This window comes from Lipotes vexillifer, unplaced genomic scaffold (assembly GCF_000442215.2).
Source record: "Lipotes vexillifer unplaced genomic scaffold, Lipotes_vexillifer_v1.1 scaffold1549, whole genome shotgun sequence".
NCBI classification, from domain to species: Eukaryota; Metazoa; Chordata; class Mammalia; order Artiodactyla; family Lipotidae; genus Lipotes; species Lipotes vexillifer.
This window is the reverse complement of record NW_006771034.1, coordinates 1,050,467-1,069,493: the sequence shown is the minus strand read 5'-3', so window position 1 is coordinate 1,069,493 and position 19,027 is coordinate 1,050,467. Positions and strand designations below refer to the sequence as shown.

Here is a 19,027-nt window from a genome sequence, read left to right as displayed (position 1 = left end):
CGGCACCAGCAATAGGAATGCCATGGAAAGCTCAGTTCTTAACATGGACCGAAATACATCTCTGTTGAAAGTGGGACTCACATCAGGACCAATGACGGAGGGTGGGCCTTGCCTGAAGTCCACTAATGCATGCTTATAAACATAAAATCTTGAATGCCCCAAGAGTGAGCTGATAAAACTGGCACCTTTGAAAGTATTCACAGGCAGCTCATTAAATCCACACTGCTCACTTATTAATTCCTGTTAATTGCTTTAGTGGGGCTTCAGATGAGAAGACCTTGTTAGTATGGATTTAGTCCTCAAAGATAATTTGGTCCAGGAAGTCTTCTCAGTGGTAGTATGGACGGACACACACACACACACACACACACACACACACACACACACACACACACACACACCCTTCTGGCTGAAAGTCCACGAAATCCTTCAAAACCACATAACCTCTCCATTTTGACAGTACATGGTTATTCATCAACATCCCCTTTCTCATCTGAACATGTTTTATAATCACCAACAGAAAGAAAACAATCATCAGACAATATACCATCTCTCTTTTCAACAAGTCATTTTCCTTTAAAAATAATAAAGAAAAAGAAACAGAATACGTTCTTCCATAACCAGTCTTCTCCATCCTCTCTTGCCCCTCGCCAACCAGCACAAAAGAAAATACAAAACTGATTCATTAGAACCAGAGCAGCAGTGCAGCCGTTGGCCAGATCACTGTTTATGTCTATAATGCTTGCTGCCGAAACAGGAAGCTCTAAAAATCACTCAACCATTATTTCTCTCAGAGGCACTTTCTGATTGATAGTCTTCTGTCCCCACCAAAAAGGGCTGCCTCGATCCAAAGCCAGCCGGCTGGCAAGGAAGGGGTTTGGGGGAGGGGCGGTGGAGAGAAGTCCAGCTTCTGCCCATCAGTTCTTAAATACTGTCCGTATAAATAACCTCAATTTAAAAAAGCTGTCCAACACCATCAGCAATGCCTGGCACTTCATTAAATCAGCAAGAAAACCATGAAGAGATCAATTGCAAAGCTGCGTGTTCCAGGCACAAGCAGTTTTCGAGAAAGCTCTCCTTTCTGCCATGACACCCAATGGGACAGGGACTGTTGGGTGGTGGTTTGGGGGAGGGGTGGGAAGCAACTTGCTTTGAGAAAGTGTTTTCACTCTTTTACGGGCAAGTTGAAACAGAAGGAGAAAGCTGATCTCTAAGAGATGAATTCTACATCAGATCGTGGGCACTAGCTTTCGCCCTGCCATCGAAAGGCATTATCTGCTAGGGCTGCCAGAGACTGCGTATATCAGAGGCTGGGTCCTTTCCCATCCATATTTGCCCACATTGAAGTCTGAAAACAGACTTCAGTATATATATAATTTTAAAATGTAGATCAATAGCAACCCAAAAGAGGGGGAAAATGGGAGAGTTGATTTTAACACAACTCTCGTCTTTTCCTTGTATTCTCTCCAGGAGACCTGACTGCCAGCTCATTATCTTGAATGTTATCCATGAAACAACACTGGGATTGTCAGATGAATTTTCCTCCCCCTATTATATGAGTCTGTGATCAAACAGAGAATGACTTGGATCCTGTGATAATATTGTGAGTCATTCAGACCATTTCTCAGTAGTGACTACTCCATAAAGACACGTCTCTGCTTAGAATACCGGTACACTCTATCCTTTTCCACATGTACCTTTCCTTCAGCCACAGTCTATCACTCATCTGAAAGGCAGCCTCCCCACACTGTTCCCTGAATAACATAAAATACCTTAAGAATGAAAATGCCTTACGTAACAAACATTACACAAATATGCAATAACCCCGATTGTGACAGCGTAAATATTATGTCTGGGAAGATACCCACAGCAAGAACATAAGGAAGGAATTTCACTTTATAAAAGAGTTGGGAAGGGTACTTGTTTGAAAGTGGGCAAGATTAAAGTTGCCAGGGAGATCAGCATAAACACAAATGTCCACCAAGAAATTAACCCCAGTCCTAGCGGATGGGGGAGCACGTGCCCTCTCTGGGATGCTTGTGGAATTCGAGGTGCAGGTCTGCAGCTGGGGGGCCAGGCAGTCACTAGAGAGGAGGCTGCCCCTTCGATGACAACACAAGCCCTTCTCCTTTGCAAGGGGCCATATGCGTGCACACCTGATGGCCTCTCAAAGGTCTGGACCAGCGGTTTGACTGGGATCTGTTTTCCTAATTATACACACCAGGTCCTGGCTATAATAAAAGCAGGTGTAACCAAAACAGCGCAGGGTGCAAGAAGAATGTCTAACTCGTTTGTTCGTTTATTTCCTCATTTTCCAGTTATCTACAATGTGCAGCACAGCGCTAGGCGGGCCCTCCATAGTCAAGGCAAAGATTCAGATTCAGAGATTCTCGGCTTGGCGGGTCCATGGATCGCCAGAAGGTCCATAAACAAGCTTCAGCAGCCCTGAAAACTGAAACTGTACAAGAAACTGTGTGTGTAAGTGCACGTGTGCAATTTTTTTCCCCCTGGGGAGAAGGCTTCCAAGGCTCTTCAAAATTATTCATGACGTTCCCAAAGATTAAAAATCATCGTCTTAGGAAAATCAGAAGGAAATTTGCAGTGCATTCTCTTCCCCCATTTACGATGCAGTAGATAATATGGTCTGGTAGATTTCCTCTTTGGTTCTAAAATGAATTAACTAAGGCCATAATCCCTGATTGATCGATTCCTTTACAACTGATTAAGTACTCGAGCGACGAGAGCTCTCACAGATTTCACCGCTAAAGTTTCTTCGTCTCTCGGCTGCAGCCATGATACCCTTTCTTGTAACTGAAAATACCCACCCGTAGCACCTGCCCCAATGACAGATGTCAGCTGATGTCAGCTGCTGCTAACGATCTCACCTCTTGATCCTGAACTGTGATTTTCTGGAGGTAAGGGATAGTCCCAGAACGTGTGTTTAAGTGTGAACCAGTGTGCTCGGGGTCAGCTCCCCTCTTCTGGGAGCTGCTATCTCTTCTTCCATTGTAAAGGAACGGTTGATCTATATGGAGATACTGAATCAAAGGGAGAAAATTCCCAGGGGGAGATAGCCCTGAAGGAGAGATTTAAATTGTCAGGGCCAGAAAGGAGGGAAGGAAAGGAAAGGAAGGAGGAAGGTTCAGACTGCTGAAGCCTTCACCAGTACTTTTTAGGGGCCAGTGTTGTCAGCAAGGCCGTAAAAGCCGGATGGGCAGGTTTTCCCAGTTGCAGGCTGAACCCGAGGTTAGGAGCTGTGGTCCTGGACATCAGCCAGCACCCAGACAGATTGGTTTTGTCGAACAGAGAAAAACCCCTTCCATGTTCAACCTCTGGCAATTTCTACGAGGTTTTACAATCCCCAGGGACTGGCAGCTGAGAAAAGAAAAGGGAGTTTCTTTTTCTACCCTTTATTTGGAACTGAGCACCAGGCCCCTTTGAGAAACCATCAGACCAGTGGCTTTTGACAGAATGGGAAATTGGCACTGAAATGTTCGGTGAGCCAACAGCCAGGACCTTCTCGGCCCCTGTGTGGTGTGTTGATGCCAATGTCATATTTTCAGACACATTTTCAAAACCAGAAAACGAAATAGTGGATAGTCTTAAGATCACTTAATAAAACATTATGAAACTTTTAAAGGACAAGATTCAGTGAGGCAGATTAAGACTAATTGTTAAAATGAGTGAGAGTCATCTGCTGTCTTCGTAATGGGAAGCAAATTGCAAAAAAAAAAAAACAAAAAAAAAACAAACCAAAAAACCTGGCAGGCTTTGATGTTGACACTTAGACTTGAAAGAGTAAAATCAACCACTATGGGGAGAAATTATGAGACAGATTCAAACTAGGCCTTTTGATGGCTCATTTTGTCTTGTAGTCCTAACCCAAAAAAAAGAAAATCACTCAAGACTGAATATACACAGTAACTGTAATCGGGCAAAACATTCGTTTCGGGGTCCCTCTATTTTGGAGTGCTTATTATCATGCGTGGGAAGCAGAGACTGGTCAAAACAGATATTGTCCATATATGGAGCGTTTCAATTAATTTTCTCGTTCCAGGTTATCAGAAGACAACCCAGCCTTGGGTGCAGTTATTTCACTCTGCAAACTCAAGGGCATCCTGGCACGAATCAGGCAGCCAAATGCAAACACTCCACACCTTGGGAAAACAGTTCCTTGTTACCCAAGTAAACACGAGCTTCTCTTAGTCACCCACTTGAAACAGACATGGCCAGTGAGGGGCGAGAAACGCCAGAAAAGAAAGCAGGCTGCTTTCAAAATTTCATTCTTTATCATCACCGGCCTCCTGGGCCTTGCCAAAAAGCCACTTCTGCACTTCTTATGGGAAAATGGCATGGGCCATTAAAGAGTTTCCAAAACTTTCATAACCAAAACCTGACCCGTAGACCCACATAGATGCATATGATGATAATATTACTTCCTCTGGAAATGCAACTAAATGATACTCAGCTGTGGCTTCCTAAGAACAGAAATCCACAGGAATTGACCTGAGATGGTTACGAGGCTGGAAGGCATGGACCACGCAGTAGGGCCTTTGTTTTTTATTGGCTTCTCACCCACTCTGCCAGCTACTCATCTGAAGCCCTCAAGATGTTTTCTAAACACACATCTCTGAATCACAATGGGAATTCCATTTACTGAAAGGTGGGGACTTTTAATATAACAAGTGAACCCATAGAATGACTTGTACCTTTATACCTTATAGCACCATTCATGCTTTCAATAAGTGGATGTAATTTTCTTGGTATTACCCTATTATTAACATAGTGCTATGAACAAATATTTTCAATCACGTTATAAGTTTTTTACAATTTTCTCTACCTTTGATCCTATTTCGAAAATTCCCCAGACAGCTAGGATAGCACAAAAACAATAGCCAAAAAAAGCAGCATGCCTTTACCCCCATTCCTCTTTGACTAATCAAATTCCCCCAAAACACAGATTTTCTTATATTTTTAAATGCCTTTATACAGAGTAATGATTACTCTTATGTTTAAATGCCCATTGGTTGTACCTCTACTTTTTTTTCAATACAAGAGTCAGCTACTGTTATTCAGGTTACCACGTTTTTTTCTATCATACTCAAAATAACTTTTATTCCTAAGCTTACTCAATACTGTATTACAAAAATGAGATTTTCAAAACAAACTATATTACCTCCTTCAGTTGAACTAATACTGCTTATTGCTATTTGTAAAATAGGACTAAGCTTCTTACAATACAAAGAAAACACAATATTTGAAAATAATTGGAAACCAGAGGAGATTACAATATGCCAAGATTCCTCTTTCTGCTCTAATATTTTGATAACGGGCACAGAAGAAGAAAACTACACATAGAGCTTCACCGACACAATCGTTCCTCTGGAGAATCCGGTCTTTAATATTATTAGTACCTAAAATACTAATAAGGCATCCAAATTACATATAGGAAGGTCACATTGCCATCAAATTCACCAAGCCAGAATGTTACTATTTCTTCGTATTTTACCATAAAAAATGCTCCCTTGAAACACGTTTCAATAATCATCCACTACATAGCCCTTAAAATTATTAGAAGTGATCATCTGAAACTCTGTCACTTGTCAAAGATAACACATGGGCCCTAAGTTAAAGGTTTCCAGTAAAGAGCTATCTGAAAATTATCAAAGAGAGAGAACCCCAGTTGTATGATCTTAGTTTCCACGATGGTAAGTTTTATATTTTTATGTTTTAGAAAAGATCTGAGAGGTTTCCCTGAAATTCACAATTCATATTTCGCCTGCTCCAAATCAGTCTTAAACCAATTCCATAATAGAGAGCAATAGCGTAAAGCCAGATTCTGTTAAAAACATGAAATTTTAAATAAAAAGCTGATGTAGCAATAATAACGGGAAGAAATGACTGTGTTTCTAGGGAATCCCATCACAGAAACTTCTAGGTGCTTTGAAATCTGGGTTTGTTGCTATGTAAATACTGGGTATTTCAAGTTCGGTTCCGACAGATACATACCTCTTCCACTCCGACCGACAAACCTGAGGTCATTGAATCTCGCGACTTGGTTTTTCATGGCCGCTGTTGCATTTCTCAGTTCAGCTGAGTAGTTTTCATCGTTGCCTGCCATCACAGTGACCAGAGTGCCATCTGGAACGTCCCCCAGTGCCACCACCTAAACACCAGACATCAGGCATGTTAGACACTTTGATGTCATTTGCATAATTATTCTAAAATTGAATGTATATTAAGTGATGCTTTTTAGTTTGTGAAGGAATAACAGTCATAAATTAAGCAAAACAACAGAAAAGTTCCTAATGGGAAGATTTACTTTAAATTCCACTATGCAAAATTATAAATGTTTAAATAATAAAACATTCACCTAGTGAAGCCACATAAGGTCACAGAGTTGGAATAACACTCACTATAGCAAGGATTTGAAAAGCTATGCCTTCTCACGAATACAATCATCTCTTAATTCTTCATATTTGAGAAACAGAATGTCTTGTTTTTTATAAGTTTATAACCTAACCCATCTTTCATTTGTCTAGACCTCCACCGACAGGCCGAATAGGGCGGATTTTGCCTTTTAGGTGTTTAAACTTACTTCTGCTAAAATTAAATTTGATTGCTACCACTGAATTGCTGACGATTCTTGAATGACTTAAACTCTCCCTTCGCAATTAGTTCATCCTTGTTGCCCCTACTCGCTTCTACTACCTTGATTTTCACTAGCAGTGAATTCTGGTATGCAAGAGAAAAAAATCAGAAACATGCCCTTGGCTTAATACTAACTACAAAATCAACAGACCTCAGAGAAGAGGGGTGCTCACTTTGATGTGCTCCTCTGAATTCAGGAGCGGAACTATGTCGCATTTTGATATCTGTGAGTCCCAGAGATGTGTTAACTTGGGACCTTATAGATGACTGAGGTTTTCTCCAAACCCAGTTGATCTTCAAGAAGAATTCCTTCAGTGTAACTGAATGGGAACGGATTTCCATCAGGCCTACTAAAGTAAACCAGTAAATACATATTTTTTGACACTTAGTAAAAAAAAAAAAAAAAAAAAAAAGCAGCAATTTCAAGGTAAAATGCTTTAAAGAGCATGGCCCGAAGATGCTTCATGCAGTAGTATCCATTTCTTGATCATCATTTGACGCTCCTAGAAACTATTTTCTTGATCAAAACATTTATTCTTAGCTATATTTCCATTGTTTCTGTTTTTTAAGGTAGTTGTAGAATTTCAAATCAAGATGCCCCAAGTTCTACTTATTCCTATCACTTGTGATACCCCTTCTGGTACTTTCTCAGTCACTAGTGAAATGTGTGCTCATCATTCCAATTATATAATCGTTTTGGGGGTTTTAGTTTTGAGCTGTGATAATCAAGCATTCTACAGTGATAATTCCTCCTTCTGTTTTCCACCTCCCCATTTTTACCTAATATTTGCTACATAATTTGGGGGGGGTAACACCTATACGTCAGTCCTCTTTTTCTGTCTGTAAATAAGGCTGCCATAGGCTCCCTTGTATGATACAAAAGCCGTGTTTCTCTAAATTCCCATCTTCATTGCCTGCTTAGTCATCACCCTTTCTCTGTGTCATCCAGATGACCATCTATTGTTTTTATTCCCGAGGCTGCTGTGGCTCTTGGATTCTAAGGAGTACGATGGGGAAAATGAACCAACTCACTATAAGGGGTGGACGTACTTCCAACCCCAGGACTACACCAGGAGAATCAATTCTCACAGCAATAGGTAGGCATGTTCTTCATCTATTTTATCCAACTTGCACTCTTATCTTTCTTTCCATCCAAATGGACATGTTTTCTATAAAGGAAATTTAAAAACACAGCTGTTTCTTCCCCAAGCACCCTCTAATTAGGTATTTAGAGCCCATTATAAGTATGTTTGTTGCTGTTTAGTTAAGAGCAGTAATATGACAATTCCCTTTTGTTTCAAAAACATTACTGAAATAAATCTCCTTGATCAATTATTTAGTTATTGTTACCGTTTTTTCTATTCCCATAAAATATACTTACTTTATTCTGCTTTTCTCAGTCTCTTAAAAATCCCCCCTCCTTTTTTTCCCCACTGTTTTCACTTCCCTCTGTAAAATTAGCTCACAATGTTGAAATGTCCTCCTTGAAAACATATTTTTACTCCCTTTTCCCCATCTCCCTGTGATGACCTGGCATCTTTATTTTAATTCCACATTCAGTAAGCATACAGGGACCGGATCAACCACATGGTTTTCCAACTGAATAAGTCATTGTTGGTTAAATAGGTTAAAATAAATAAATCTTGTTTTATAACTACCAAATGTTTTCTAAATCACCTTCATCCTACTGGCCCCTCTCACAGGCTCCATGACTGTGCCTCACTCATCTTTCCAAAACGATCCTCATCAGTAATACAGCAAATTCATGAGGCCAACACCAAATAGAAACAAACAGAGAGTAAAATAATCATGGTGGCTAAACAAGAAAATGCTGTTGATGTTGGAATTTAAGACCAAACAAATCAGGAGTTTAACTCCTTCTTTTCCCTTTTTTTAAACTGTAGCAGGAGTCAAAGGTATTTCGGGGCTCAAAGATCATTTACTTGCCTTTTATCGATTTTTCATGGTGGGGGGAAGGGAAAGAATATTAAATCCAGGAATATTACATTAATAAAGTATATCATCTAATTATTAGCAGGCATACTTAGACTAGGAAAAAAGAATTTAAATTTAAAACTAACGTGTCTATTAATCTGATACAGATTTGATCACTGATAGGCAATATGCAGAGATTTTTGAAAAAAAATCTAACTTCAAACAGAGAAAAAGAAGCAACTGGAATGAAAAGCTATAAACAATAGGTAAGGAAACACAAACATTTACATTTTAACACAGACCAAACAGACAAGAAGGGACTTGCTGGCCAAAGGATATCTCTCTTTTTTTTTTTTTTTTTTTTTACTTCTCTGTTTTTAAAGTATCAGGAAGTTGGGCAAAATATCAAGCCTCGTCTATGTTACAGAACCTTCCCACACTGCTCTTGGTCGGCCTGTTCACAGTTCAAACTGGCATTTTAAACCAACTCTAATTAGGTTGAAATTACAGTCACAATTCATTTATTTCAAATCCCTTAATTTTCCAGTGTTATAAAGAAAGCTGTGGGGTGGAACTTAACATTCAGCTGAGATGATATTTAATGCATAGCTAGGGGACCACGATCTTGCTGACACAAACGTTACTTATTTCTTTCCTCTGAAAAGAATATTACTATCAGTGTCCAAGGCCTCTGAACTTGCTGAAGGCGTGTATATGCCTTTGGACTCTGGTGTACCAGGGCCTAAATGAATTTTAATATTATAGTCTTACAAAATATATCCTAAGTCATCCAAACAGCTTTTTTGGCTGCTTCTGTAAATAACGGGTAACAGTAGCAAATTTAAGATTTCCTTGGTAGTAAAATAATGGATCTCTTCTAGGCTGAAAAATAAAGGTGTTTTGTGGGAGAAGGTGGGGGGCACTTTGGGGTCCAGGATAAGCAATTAGGATGACTGTAATCTATTTTAAAGAAAATTCATAACTTGAAATCTCCCTTTAGTTTCAAAGATTAAAGCTAAGGATTTACACGTATTCAGAAGACTCCTAAAGAATCACTCTTTTCATCAATATCATCAGACTTTATCACTGTTTTTCATTTTCTCCTCCTTAATACAGGGAATGTAACAATTCTCTACTGATTAACTTCTTAAAGAGATTGTCTGAGGCTTATATAAGATCCAAATTTAAAGTAATAATTTCTATAGAAACTGCTTGGGAGGTAGGTGGTGGAAGATGAGTACAGACTGGATTCAGGGACACATAGTGAATCAAGCCGGATACAGTCACTTCTTTTAAGTTTAGCTTGCTTTATCCCTAATCTTTGCGCCTGTTGCCTCCCTGGAAATTTTGCCTGCTCCTTCCATTACGCAAAGAGCAGGTCTCCTTCCGAAAGAGGCCCCTCTTTATGGGGACGGGAGTGGTGACAGATTATTCATCGAGTGGTCTGATTCCTCTGCTGTCCTTGCCTTTGCCCCAAATGTTCTCAAGACCCACTTGAACTTTTCTCGAGAGATCTATACCTTGATCTTTAACCTAGAAACTATCACTCAGTAAAACAGATTTTTTTTTAAAGTGAATTGTCAAAAGTCATTTTAAAACGGAAACGTCTATGGTTATTAAGATTTCCTCTAAAAGGAATTCCCTGATGGCTCATGAAAACAATTTATATGATTCTTTTTTCATTCCTTTAGAAGAAAATAAATACTTTCATGTGGTGGCTTGAGAAACGACATCGCTTTAACTTCTGAAGATTCTCGCTTAATCACTTAGTGCTTGGGGTGTGGGTCCCTAGTAGAGGAGGAGAGATACAGGAGAGACTTGATTTATCCCAAAGGAAGGCACAGATCCCTAAGAATCCACACCCCTGGCGTGTCCAGAGCACCTGGTCTTAAAGGGCCCTTTGGTTGATTATCAGCTTGTCTCCTCCCTTCTGTACTTATCTGAAAGTGACCCCAGGGCCCATCCCTGTCAGGTCCTCTGGAACTGAGGGAGAGCTGAGGAGGTCTGCCTGCTGAGTCTGTTTATGTAAAGGGATTAGAGTGATTTCAAATTGAAATGGGCTCCTAACCCAAACCTACAGAGCTGGAGGAAGGGACAGGAAAGCATCCAGTGGCTGCTCAAACTTATCCTCATTTTCATCCCCCTCAAAAACTCCTGCTTTCAGAAAACGGAGGCAATTCTACAGACACAGACAATTGCACTTTTTTGTTGTTGTTTGTTTTAGAAATCATAATCTAAGTTTGGAAGGTATGTAAAGCTTAAAAATAAAGAACTCTGACAGTACTTTTTTAAAAAAGTGAACATTATTCATTGTAACTAACTCAAGATCCAGCGCAGCCTTGGAACCATAAAAAGCTTATATTAGATTAATCGCCCCTTAAGGGGACAATTATTTAACCAGATTTTTTTTTTTTTAAGAAAAAAGAGTAGCTGATCTTTACAGCTTTTTTTCCCCTCCCACCTGCTTTCCTTAGTCCCTGCAATGAACGGGAAATGACTGCACTGGTTGTATTTAAAAGGCTGCCCCTTCTTCAACTCACCCAGGACAGAAGAACTGAATCCCCACCGCCGAAATGAAATGTCTACTGTTTGCTGCCAGGGTGGCGGTGGTTGTCTAAAAACGCCCGGGGTTGTTTATGTATCCCCTTTGAAGGCCAAGGTTTTTATACGGAGCTCAAAGCCAGGGCAAGTTCAGGGGTGAAAAGTGAACGGGGACCTCTCAAGCTGCTCGGCTGAAGTTACCCGGTCCACACCGCCCCCTCCTCAAACAGCAAAGCGGGCGGATTAGACGGCCGTCTCACGCCAGACAGCCTTGCCTCCTTCCGCTGCCCCGGGCTTAAGCTAGGTGAGCCGGCGATAACGTTCAGTGGGGTACCAGGCAAAGAAAGAGCATTCGCTACTTGAGGCTTCTGGCAGGAGCAGCCTAGAAGCTCGAAAAAACTCTTCAGAAAAGTTTTGCAAACTTAACTACTCCCGCCGTGGACTTTGACCCTGCTAATTCCTACAGGGCTGTTAAAGAGGGGGTGGAAGTGGAAAGCCTCGACAGTTTTCCTTGTCAGTTTATTTACATTGACCCGAAGGTATAAAAGTATCTCTATTTTATTTCCTGACGTCTCCCTCAGAATGGTTTGGGTGTCAAGCCAGAGGCGGGGAGAGAAGCAGAGGAGCCGACAGACAGGCTTGTCCCTGCTGGGTTATAACTTTTCCTACTTTAGATCAAAGCTAAGGACCCCTGCCGGGGAGAGGTCCTGCCGGCCCTCAGTGGACGTCTTTGGGGACATCCTGAGTTTTTCGGCCATCCTTGGAGGCCGCCGCGGCCGGCTAAGGCGGGCCCCTCGAGGGTCGCCACGGCAACGCAGCATCCCCAGTCTCCCGAGCGCAGGGGGATGGACCACAGGCCTCAGCGCCGGCCCCTTTCTAGAACCCGGCCCCGCCTGCCTGGCCGCTGCCCTCCTCGATCTCCCCGGCCTCGACCAGCCTCTGCCTGTCCTCCCTCCACCCGCTCCAGGCCGAGTACCTTGAAAGCGATGGGCAGGGTCTTGTTGCAACGCCAGTGCGTGGGCAGCACAGAGCACAGGAAGTTGGGGCTGTCGGTGCGCACCAGCTCGCCCGGGTGGTCGGCCAGCACCTCCACCATGCTGCGGTCGCCGCTCCTCAGCTTGCCGGCCAGGGCGGCGCCGGCGTCCGGGGCGCCCAGCGGCAGCGCCTCGCTCATCTTGCCGGGGCTCAGCGCGGTGGAAGGCGGCGTGAAGCGGCGGCTCGTGCTGGCATCTACGGGGATACGCATCACAACAAGCCGATTGAGTTAGGACCCTGCAAACAGCTCCTACCAGACGGCGACAGGGGCGCGGATCTTCAGCAAGCAGCTCCCGGGAGACCAACATACAAGTTCAGGGAGCTTTATTGCTGTGGGGTGGCTGGGGAAGGGGACAGACTAAGTTACTAACAGTCCAGGAGGGGGAAAATTCTAGTTTTGCCGATCGGCCTCAGACCCACGCAGGACTCTTTAGCAACCGACCGCTCAGTGCTTTAAAAAGTGGGCGACCAGAATCCAAAGTCAAGTGCCAAGGGAGACTATCTTCTTCTGAGTCTCGCTTTGAGAGTTTTAAGTTCAGTCTTTGGCTGTTACCAAAGTTCCCAGAGGCAAAATTCCCATACACTTCCTAAACTATTTATGCGGAGAGCAAAAGGACCAGCAAATACATAATTTGGAAGTTCCAGTAGTTAATTGCCTGTCAGATTTTTCCCAGGTGAGTTTTGTCTAAAGTCCAACACAACAGAAAATACACGAGGAGTGTCTTCCAAATACGGCGCCACTTTTTATCATGCAAAACTGGCTTCGGTCCTCAAAAGCAAGAGCTGAGACTTCCAAAGGTCCCGCTTCTAATGTATGTGCACACACACACACACACACACATATATATATATATATATATATATATATATACACACATATGCTCTGCTTCATAACATATTTACAATGCAATCTGTAGAGAATTTAAACAACAGAAATCCATTAATGTTCGCTGCAGGTTTTTTTTTTTTTTTCTTTTTAAGTAGCCTTGAAACTCAGCTTCAGTAGTTGGAGAAGGGCTGGGCGAGAAGTACTTGTCATGTTCTCAATAAATTCTGGCAAAATGCTCAGTTCAGAAAATTCAGCTTTTCAAAGAAAAGCTAATCTTAAAAAAAAAAAAAAAAAGTCCAAGTCAATGACACCTAGAGTTCAGCTCTCCACATCTGAGAACTCGGGTTTGGGGATGTTGGTTAAGTTTGCGGCTGGTCCTGTGGTTTGGTGGGAGGTGAACAGCAGCCGAGTCACACGCACGCAGGCACGCACTCTTCGGAAGCCAGCCGCTGTCTGCATCGACTGCGGTGAGTCAGCCCCGACTTGGGCAGTAGCGAGACGATCTTTCTCCAACGTCGCCCCAGCGTCGGCCGGTTAACTACTCAGACGCGCCAATACCCACGATCACAGCGTAACCGCAGCAGGTGGAGCGGGCCTTGTGAGGAGGCTCCGCAGCGCAGATCGAAACAGACGGGGCGGCTCGAGTTACACAAGCACGCACACACTGCCACGCACAGGCAACTTCACCACTCGTCTCGAAGCACAGCGCACTTTCTCCAGCAGTTGCCAAAGGAAACAACCGGGGGAAAGTTCACACCCAGGAAAGAAGTTGAACCATCCAGCCAAGAAACCAGTTCATTCAAAAGTAAGAAAGAAAGAAGAAAAATAAAAATCGAAGCTCCGACGCGGGTCAAGGAGAAACAGCAAAGACTGACTTTCTTCTGGTGTCCCCAGGAGCCCCGGGAAGAGGTGCCTGCCGGCGCAGGGCCGGGCAGCGTGGTGCCCTGGCTGGGTCAGGCCGCGGGGCGCCCGTCCTGCCTGCGCCCGCTGGCTCTATGAATGAGAGTGCCTGGAAATGAACGTGCTTTTACTGTAAGCCCGGCCCGAGGAATTCCATTCCCTCAGCTCGTTTGCATAGGGGCAGCCGCTGGCCAATCACAGGCCTTTCCGGTATCAGCCAGGGCGCGGCTCGCGGCCGCGGGCTCCTGGAATTGGCCCGCGCGCCCCCGCTGCCGCCGCGCGCTACTGTAGGCAGCCGGGGTGGACGCCGCCGCTGCCACCCGGCGTTCCCCGCGCATTCGCATCCACGCACACACACGAACACACGCACACGCTCCCACGCTCGCCTCAGGCCCCGCCCCGGTGCGCACCGCGGCCCCGCGGCTTTGCACACACTGGGGGTTTTGTGGCCGCCTGCTTTGGGGCTGCAGTGAACGGCCTCGCCAGGGGCGGCCGCGGTCCAGGGACCGAGGAGGTGGAGAAGAGGAGGCCTGCCGGCCTGGGGAGGACTCGGGCAGCTTGCTGAGCCCCGAGCGGCCCGGGACCGGAGACCTGCCGGAGGGAGGCGCCCCGCGAGCCATCGAGATGAATCGACCGCCGCGAGGCTCCGGAGACCGGGGCCGGATCGGCCGGGCGACCCCAGGCCCTGCGCGGCCGCCCGCGGCCGAGCCTCTGCTTTCCCGGCGTGGATGGGATTCGGCCGCGAGGGGGCCGGAGGGCCGGGGGTCCGGCCGGGGAGCCGTTCAGCGCGCCCACACGGCCCCGTTGGCAGCTGCGGCGAAGTGGCGCTGATACACTTAATGAGGCCAGACGGTTGTCGGTCTCCACAACATGGTTTTTGTGTTTTTAGTTTTCTCTCTTGGTTTTCTTTAATTGGTGTTTTTTCGCCGCGGCTGGGCTGCGGATTAATTACGCAGCGCGCCTTACTCAGGTTGATTGAGTTTAGCGGCGAGCAAAGGAGTTTCGTAGTTAGAAAAGACGCCAAAGAACAAGGGACTGGAAAGAAAGTTGAAAGCATCCGCTCGGCTCGCTCCCCATCCTCGGAGCGTCGGCTCCCTCGCTAGGCCCAGGTCGCCCGCGCCCCCCACCCACCTCCGGCTCCCCGGAAACGGCCCCGGCTCCGCTCCCTGCCCGCGCGCGCGAGCCGCCGCGGGTGTTAAACCCACCCCGGCTTTGCGCGCTGGCGTGAACTTCCCCCGCTCCAGTCCCCGCGGCGCCGCGGGCATTTTCGCAGAGCTTAGAGGGGCCACGCCCCCGCCCGGCCGCGGGGCTCCCCCCCTCCGCGCGGAGCCCACCCGCTCCCCCCCGTCGACTCCCCGGGCGGGGGTCTCTGGCCCTCCCCCCGTGGGTCCCCTCCCTGCCGCCGGTTCGGACTCTCCTCGGGCTCTGGCGCTGTGGCCTGCCGGAGGCAGGGGCCGTGGCGAGGCAGTCGCGGAGGCCTTTCCGGGCGCCCAGGCAGCTTCCCTCGCCCCACGCCCAGAGAGGCCGGGAGGTGCTGCGGGCCGCGGGCTCAGGGCGGACGCTAGGGGGCAGCAGCCGCCCTCGTTCGCCGCCCCGGGCGCCCAGTGGCCTTGCAGCGCGCCGGGGAACGCCCCCGACGGCGCGGGGCTCTGCCGGCCTTCTCGCGGCCTTTGGGTCTCCTGTACGAACTTCAGTTGGGGAAGAAACGACAGGAAATGACCGCCCAAGCCAGCCTGCGCGGCATCCCCCCCGCCCCCCACACACACACCATCCGCTATACCGGCAGCGCAGCTGGCGGCCAGGGAACCCTCGGACAGCGGTCCTGGCTGTCCTGGCCGGCGCGCGTCAGGGTCTCTTCTCGAAACCCCTTTGCCCGAACCCCGCCGTCGGACGGTCCCAGGCCGTCGGTGCTGCAGGCGTCCCGGGCGCTCTCCATCCTGCCCGTTTTCTCCCCACGTGGGCCGGTCCCATCGCGCCCCTCGTTCCGGAAAACCCGGGACGTTTGGGAGCTCCCAGGACCCAGCTGCATTTTGTTTTCATGGGTCTGGGGCCTCAGAAAACGCCTTTGTAATTATCTTTAAAAGTAATTTTGAAGAAGCCGCATTTCAGGTGTAAAGACCCCAAACGTCCTCTCTCCACCTGGGCCGAGGGATTCCAAATACTGCGCAGTCCCAAACCTCCCTGTCTGCCGCCCCTCCTGCCCGGGGCCACAGTCGCTCTGCGTCCGGGCTCGACGCTGCCCGCTCTAGAGGCGAGTTCGGGCGGAGGGAAATCTTTTTGCTTCAGCTCAAGTGCATTTCCCTAAGAGCCGATCAAGCGCTCCTGGGGGCCGCCTCCAAGTGCATCCCCGTAGACCCCCACGGACGGGGGCTGGGACTCTGGAGATGCAGCGGTCTGGGGTATGCCGCCGCTCGGAAAGGTCAGAGAAGGCTCATCTGGGGCTGCGACCGTTTGCCTGAAACCCTAAACCCTGCGAGGGGCTGCGGGGCGCACCCCGCGCTGCGGTCTCCCGGGCGGGGATCAAGTTCCCTTAGTAAGGTACAGCGGTAGATGCACCAGGTTTAGCCTTTCAAGGGCAGCGCGCTTCTCAGCTCAGAGTCTCAACCAGTAAATCCCGAGTTCGAACGCGACACGGATGATAATAGCAAGGAAAGCTTTTGCTGATTTATTCTGAATCGGGCCACCGGGCGTTTGGGGCTCCCCAGACTTTGCGCAGGTTATAACTGCGTTGCTCGATGCACGCTTGAAAACCAGAAACAAACAACACTGCCCCTCCTTATCGAGGGACTAAAATGAATGGAAAGCAGGCAGCATGGGGCTCAACTAAAGGGTACCCCGAACCCCTTAGTCTGAAGGGCCTTTTACATAGTTTATGAAGTTGAGTAACCATGTACGAAATGAAGAATTCATTTCCACCAGGAGCGCTCATTTAAGGGGCGATATAGAATTTCCCTTCCCCTGCCTCTCTTAAGAGAAAAGGAAAGGAAACATTACAGTATACACTCCTGGTGTTCCCCTGGAATAATACTAAAATCTACTTTTGTCATAATACAATACAAAAAATATAACAAAGTAGTATGTTGGGCGAATGCTATGTGACAGATTCTTCCAAATTTGCTGCATGGGGGAAATTTCAAAAAGGCTCATCCAACTGATTGAATGAAATGTAAGTTTTCACAGTGAATTTAAAAAGCAGTATTTGGTTAGTTGGAAGAAAAAAAAACCAATTTCACCAGAAAACAACAGCTTATTGACATTTTTTTCTACAACTTTAGGTAAATATATAACTATGGGGAGGTCTCAGAAAATATCTAAATATTTTACATTTTTTGCTCTTTCAAAACCCTCTCAAAAATAAATAAGACTCAACCATTCTCTTAAAATCCCCTCTGTAATATGATATTTCTAAAATTACATTTCTAAAAATGTAATATTTCTAAAAGAATTATTTCTGTTTTCAGTGACTACTTTAATGAAAATAAAAATACAGAGAATGTATTTTGCTAGTGGTTCTGGACCAAACTGCTTCTGTTTGTACTAATGTCAAAGGGAGGGAGAACAATTTTGTTGAAGACTAACATACATGTTAATGTATGTACAATACACACTGTCCAGTTTTCAACATTGGAATTTAATTAAACATCCCCTTCCCCCAGTGGATTTGAGATTATTTCACTTTTGAAGTCTAATAACTTTGCGGACAAGATCCCTTAGTTCTTCCATTATGTCCTTCCTCTACGTGATGACTTCCATGGGATCCTGCAGCTGATATGTGACTATTTCACTAACTTTGTAAATCAATTTACAACTCACAAGTAGCAAACTGAGAAAAAAAAAATTTTAAATCTTTAAAAAAATTATGGATGCTTAGTAAACATTTTACTCTCATAAAAATTTTGCATTAGCACTGCTATAGCAAAAGTAATAAACTAGGTAATAACACATAGAAGCCAAGCTCTATTTTTTTTTTTTTTTTTTGAGAGTCATATAGTCATTTAATAATAAACAGCAGAATGCACCTGTGGTAAATGCTGTAGAACCGAGGGTATCTTTTAAGGTTTCATTGGAACATTTTATATGTTTGACATTTACGATATAGAAAACAGCTTTTAAGTATTTTTGAATCAGCAAAAAAAGTTTTGATTATTTGGTTAATTTATATCGTGAGTTATTTATAGCGATACATGGATAAAATGTCATATATGCATATATGAATGTGCATATTTTGTTAAAAATATAATTTGGAATCTAACATACCGTGAACGTCTCTAGATGGATTCATTCCATGTACACATTCTGAAAAAGTAGAGAGTGGGAAAAGAAAAATAATTGTGTGAATATACTGACAGCAAACACCAAATTTACCAAAGTTGATTAACTTAATTGGAATTGGAATCAGTGCCAGTGTAAAAACTAAATCCCCCCTCTTATTTTTTTTGGTAGCTCGTTGCCTCTCACACTTTGTTAGCACTGGAGATTTTTATTGCATATTGTCTAGCTTTGGCTCAAAAATAACTAACAGTAAATCATTATATAAAAAATGAACTGTTACCTATGCATATGATTTTTATGTACCTTTGACCAATGTTTTTCATTGCTAGGTAATACTGAATCTTTATCTTTCATAGAATCACCTCTTTCAAGCTCTATATGTGATGCAAATGTGATTATTTAATGAACATTAAAAATCCATTTGGAGAATGTAGGGATGGATCACAATTCATAGTGAAATTAAAACCAAACCCTAACTTAATACAAAAACATTTAAAAATCTGTAATGTGCTAGAAGCTAAATGCAAGAAGTAAAAATATGAATAGTTTTCAAAGTGATAAAAATAAACAATTGGGAATACACCTTCTAAAAGAAACAAACTAGTAGATAAATGTTATGATCATTTACTTCCAATTATAGGACATTTTAGAAATATTCCCTCGTTGCTTGATTTCCTTTACCTTTGCTAGGAGGGCAGATTATTTATATGGAGAGCTTTCATTCTTAAAGTAACAGATGATATCAATCATTTTTGAAAATATTTCTCATATGATAATTTCCATATATGAATCACTATATACCGCTGCATGTACAGTTACAGGTAAAGTCACAGGTAGATCCATTAAGCAAAGCCATATGAAGCT

The 19,027-nt window shown here is 44.8% G+C and overlaps 1 protein-coding gene across 3 annotated transcripts in view; it reads right to left on the bottom strand.

The window, feature by feature from the left end:
- RUNX1 (RUNX family transcription factor 1) overlaps positions 1 to 19,027 on the bottom strand; it is a 244,664-nt gene that overhangs the window by 76,891 nt on the left and 148,746 nt on the right. For 2 of the 3 annotated variants that reach the window (XM_007446483.1, XM_007446482.1), the window contains exons 3-5: positions 18,149 to 18,187; positions 12,104 to 12,357; positions 6,010 to 6,166 (exon numbers count right to left, since the gene is read on the bottom strand). In XM_007446483.1, coding sequence (XP_007446545.1) covers positions 6,010 to 6,166; positions 12,104 to 12,357; positions 18,149 to 18,187 — 450 coding nt within the window. The remainder of the gene's footprint in view (positions 1 to 6,009; positions 6,167 to 12,103; positions 12,358 to 18,148; positions 18,188 to 19,027) is intronic. The other variant, XM_007446484.1, reaches the window with a different exon arrangement.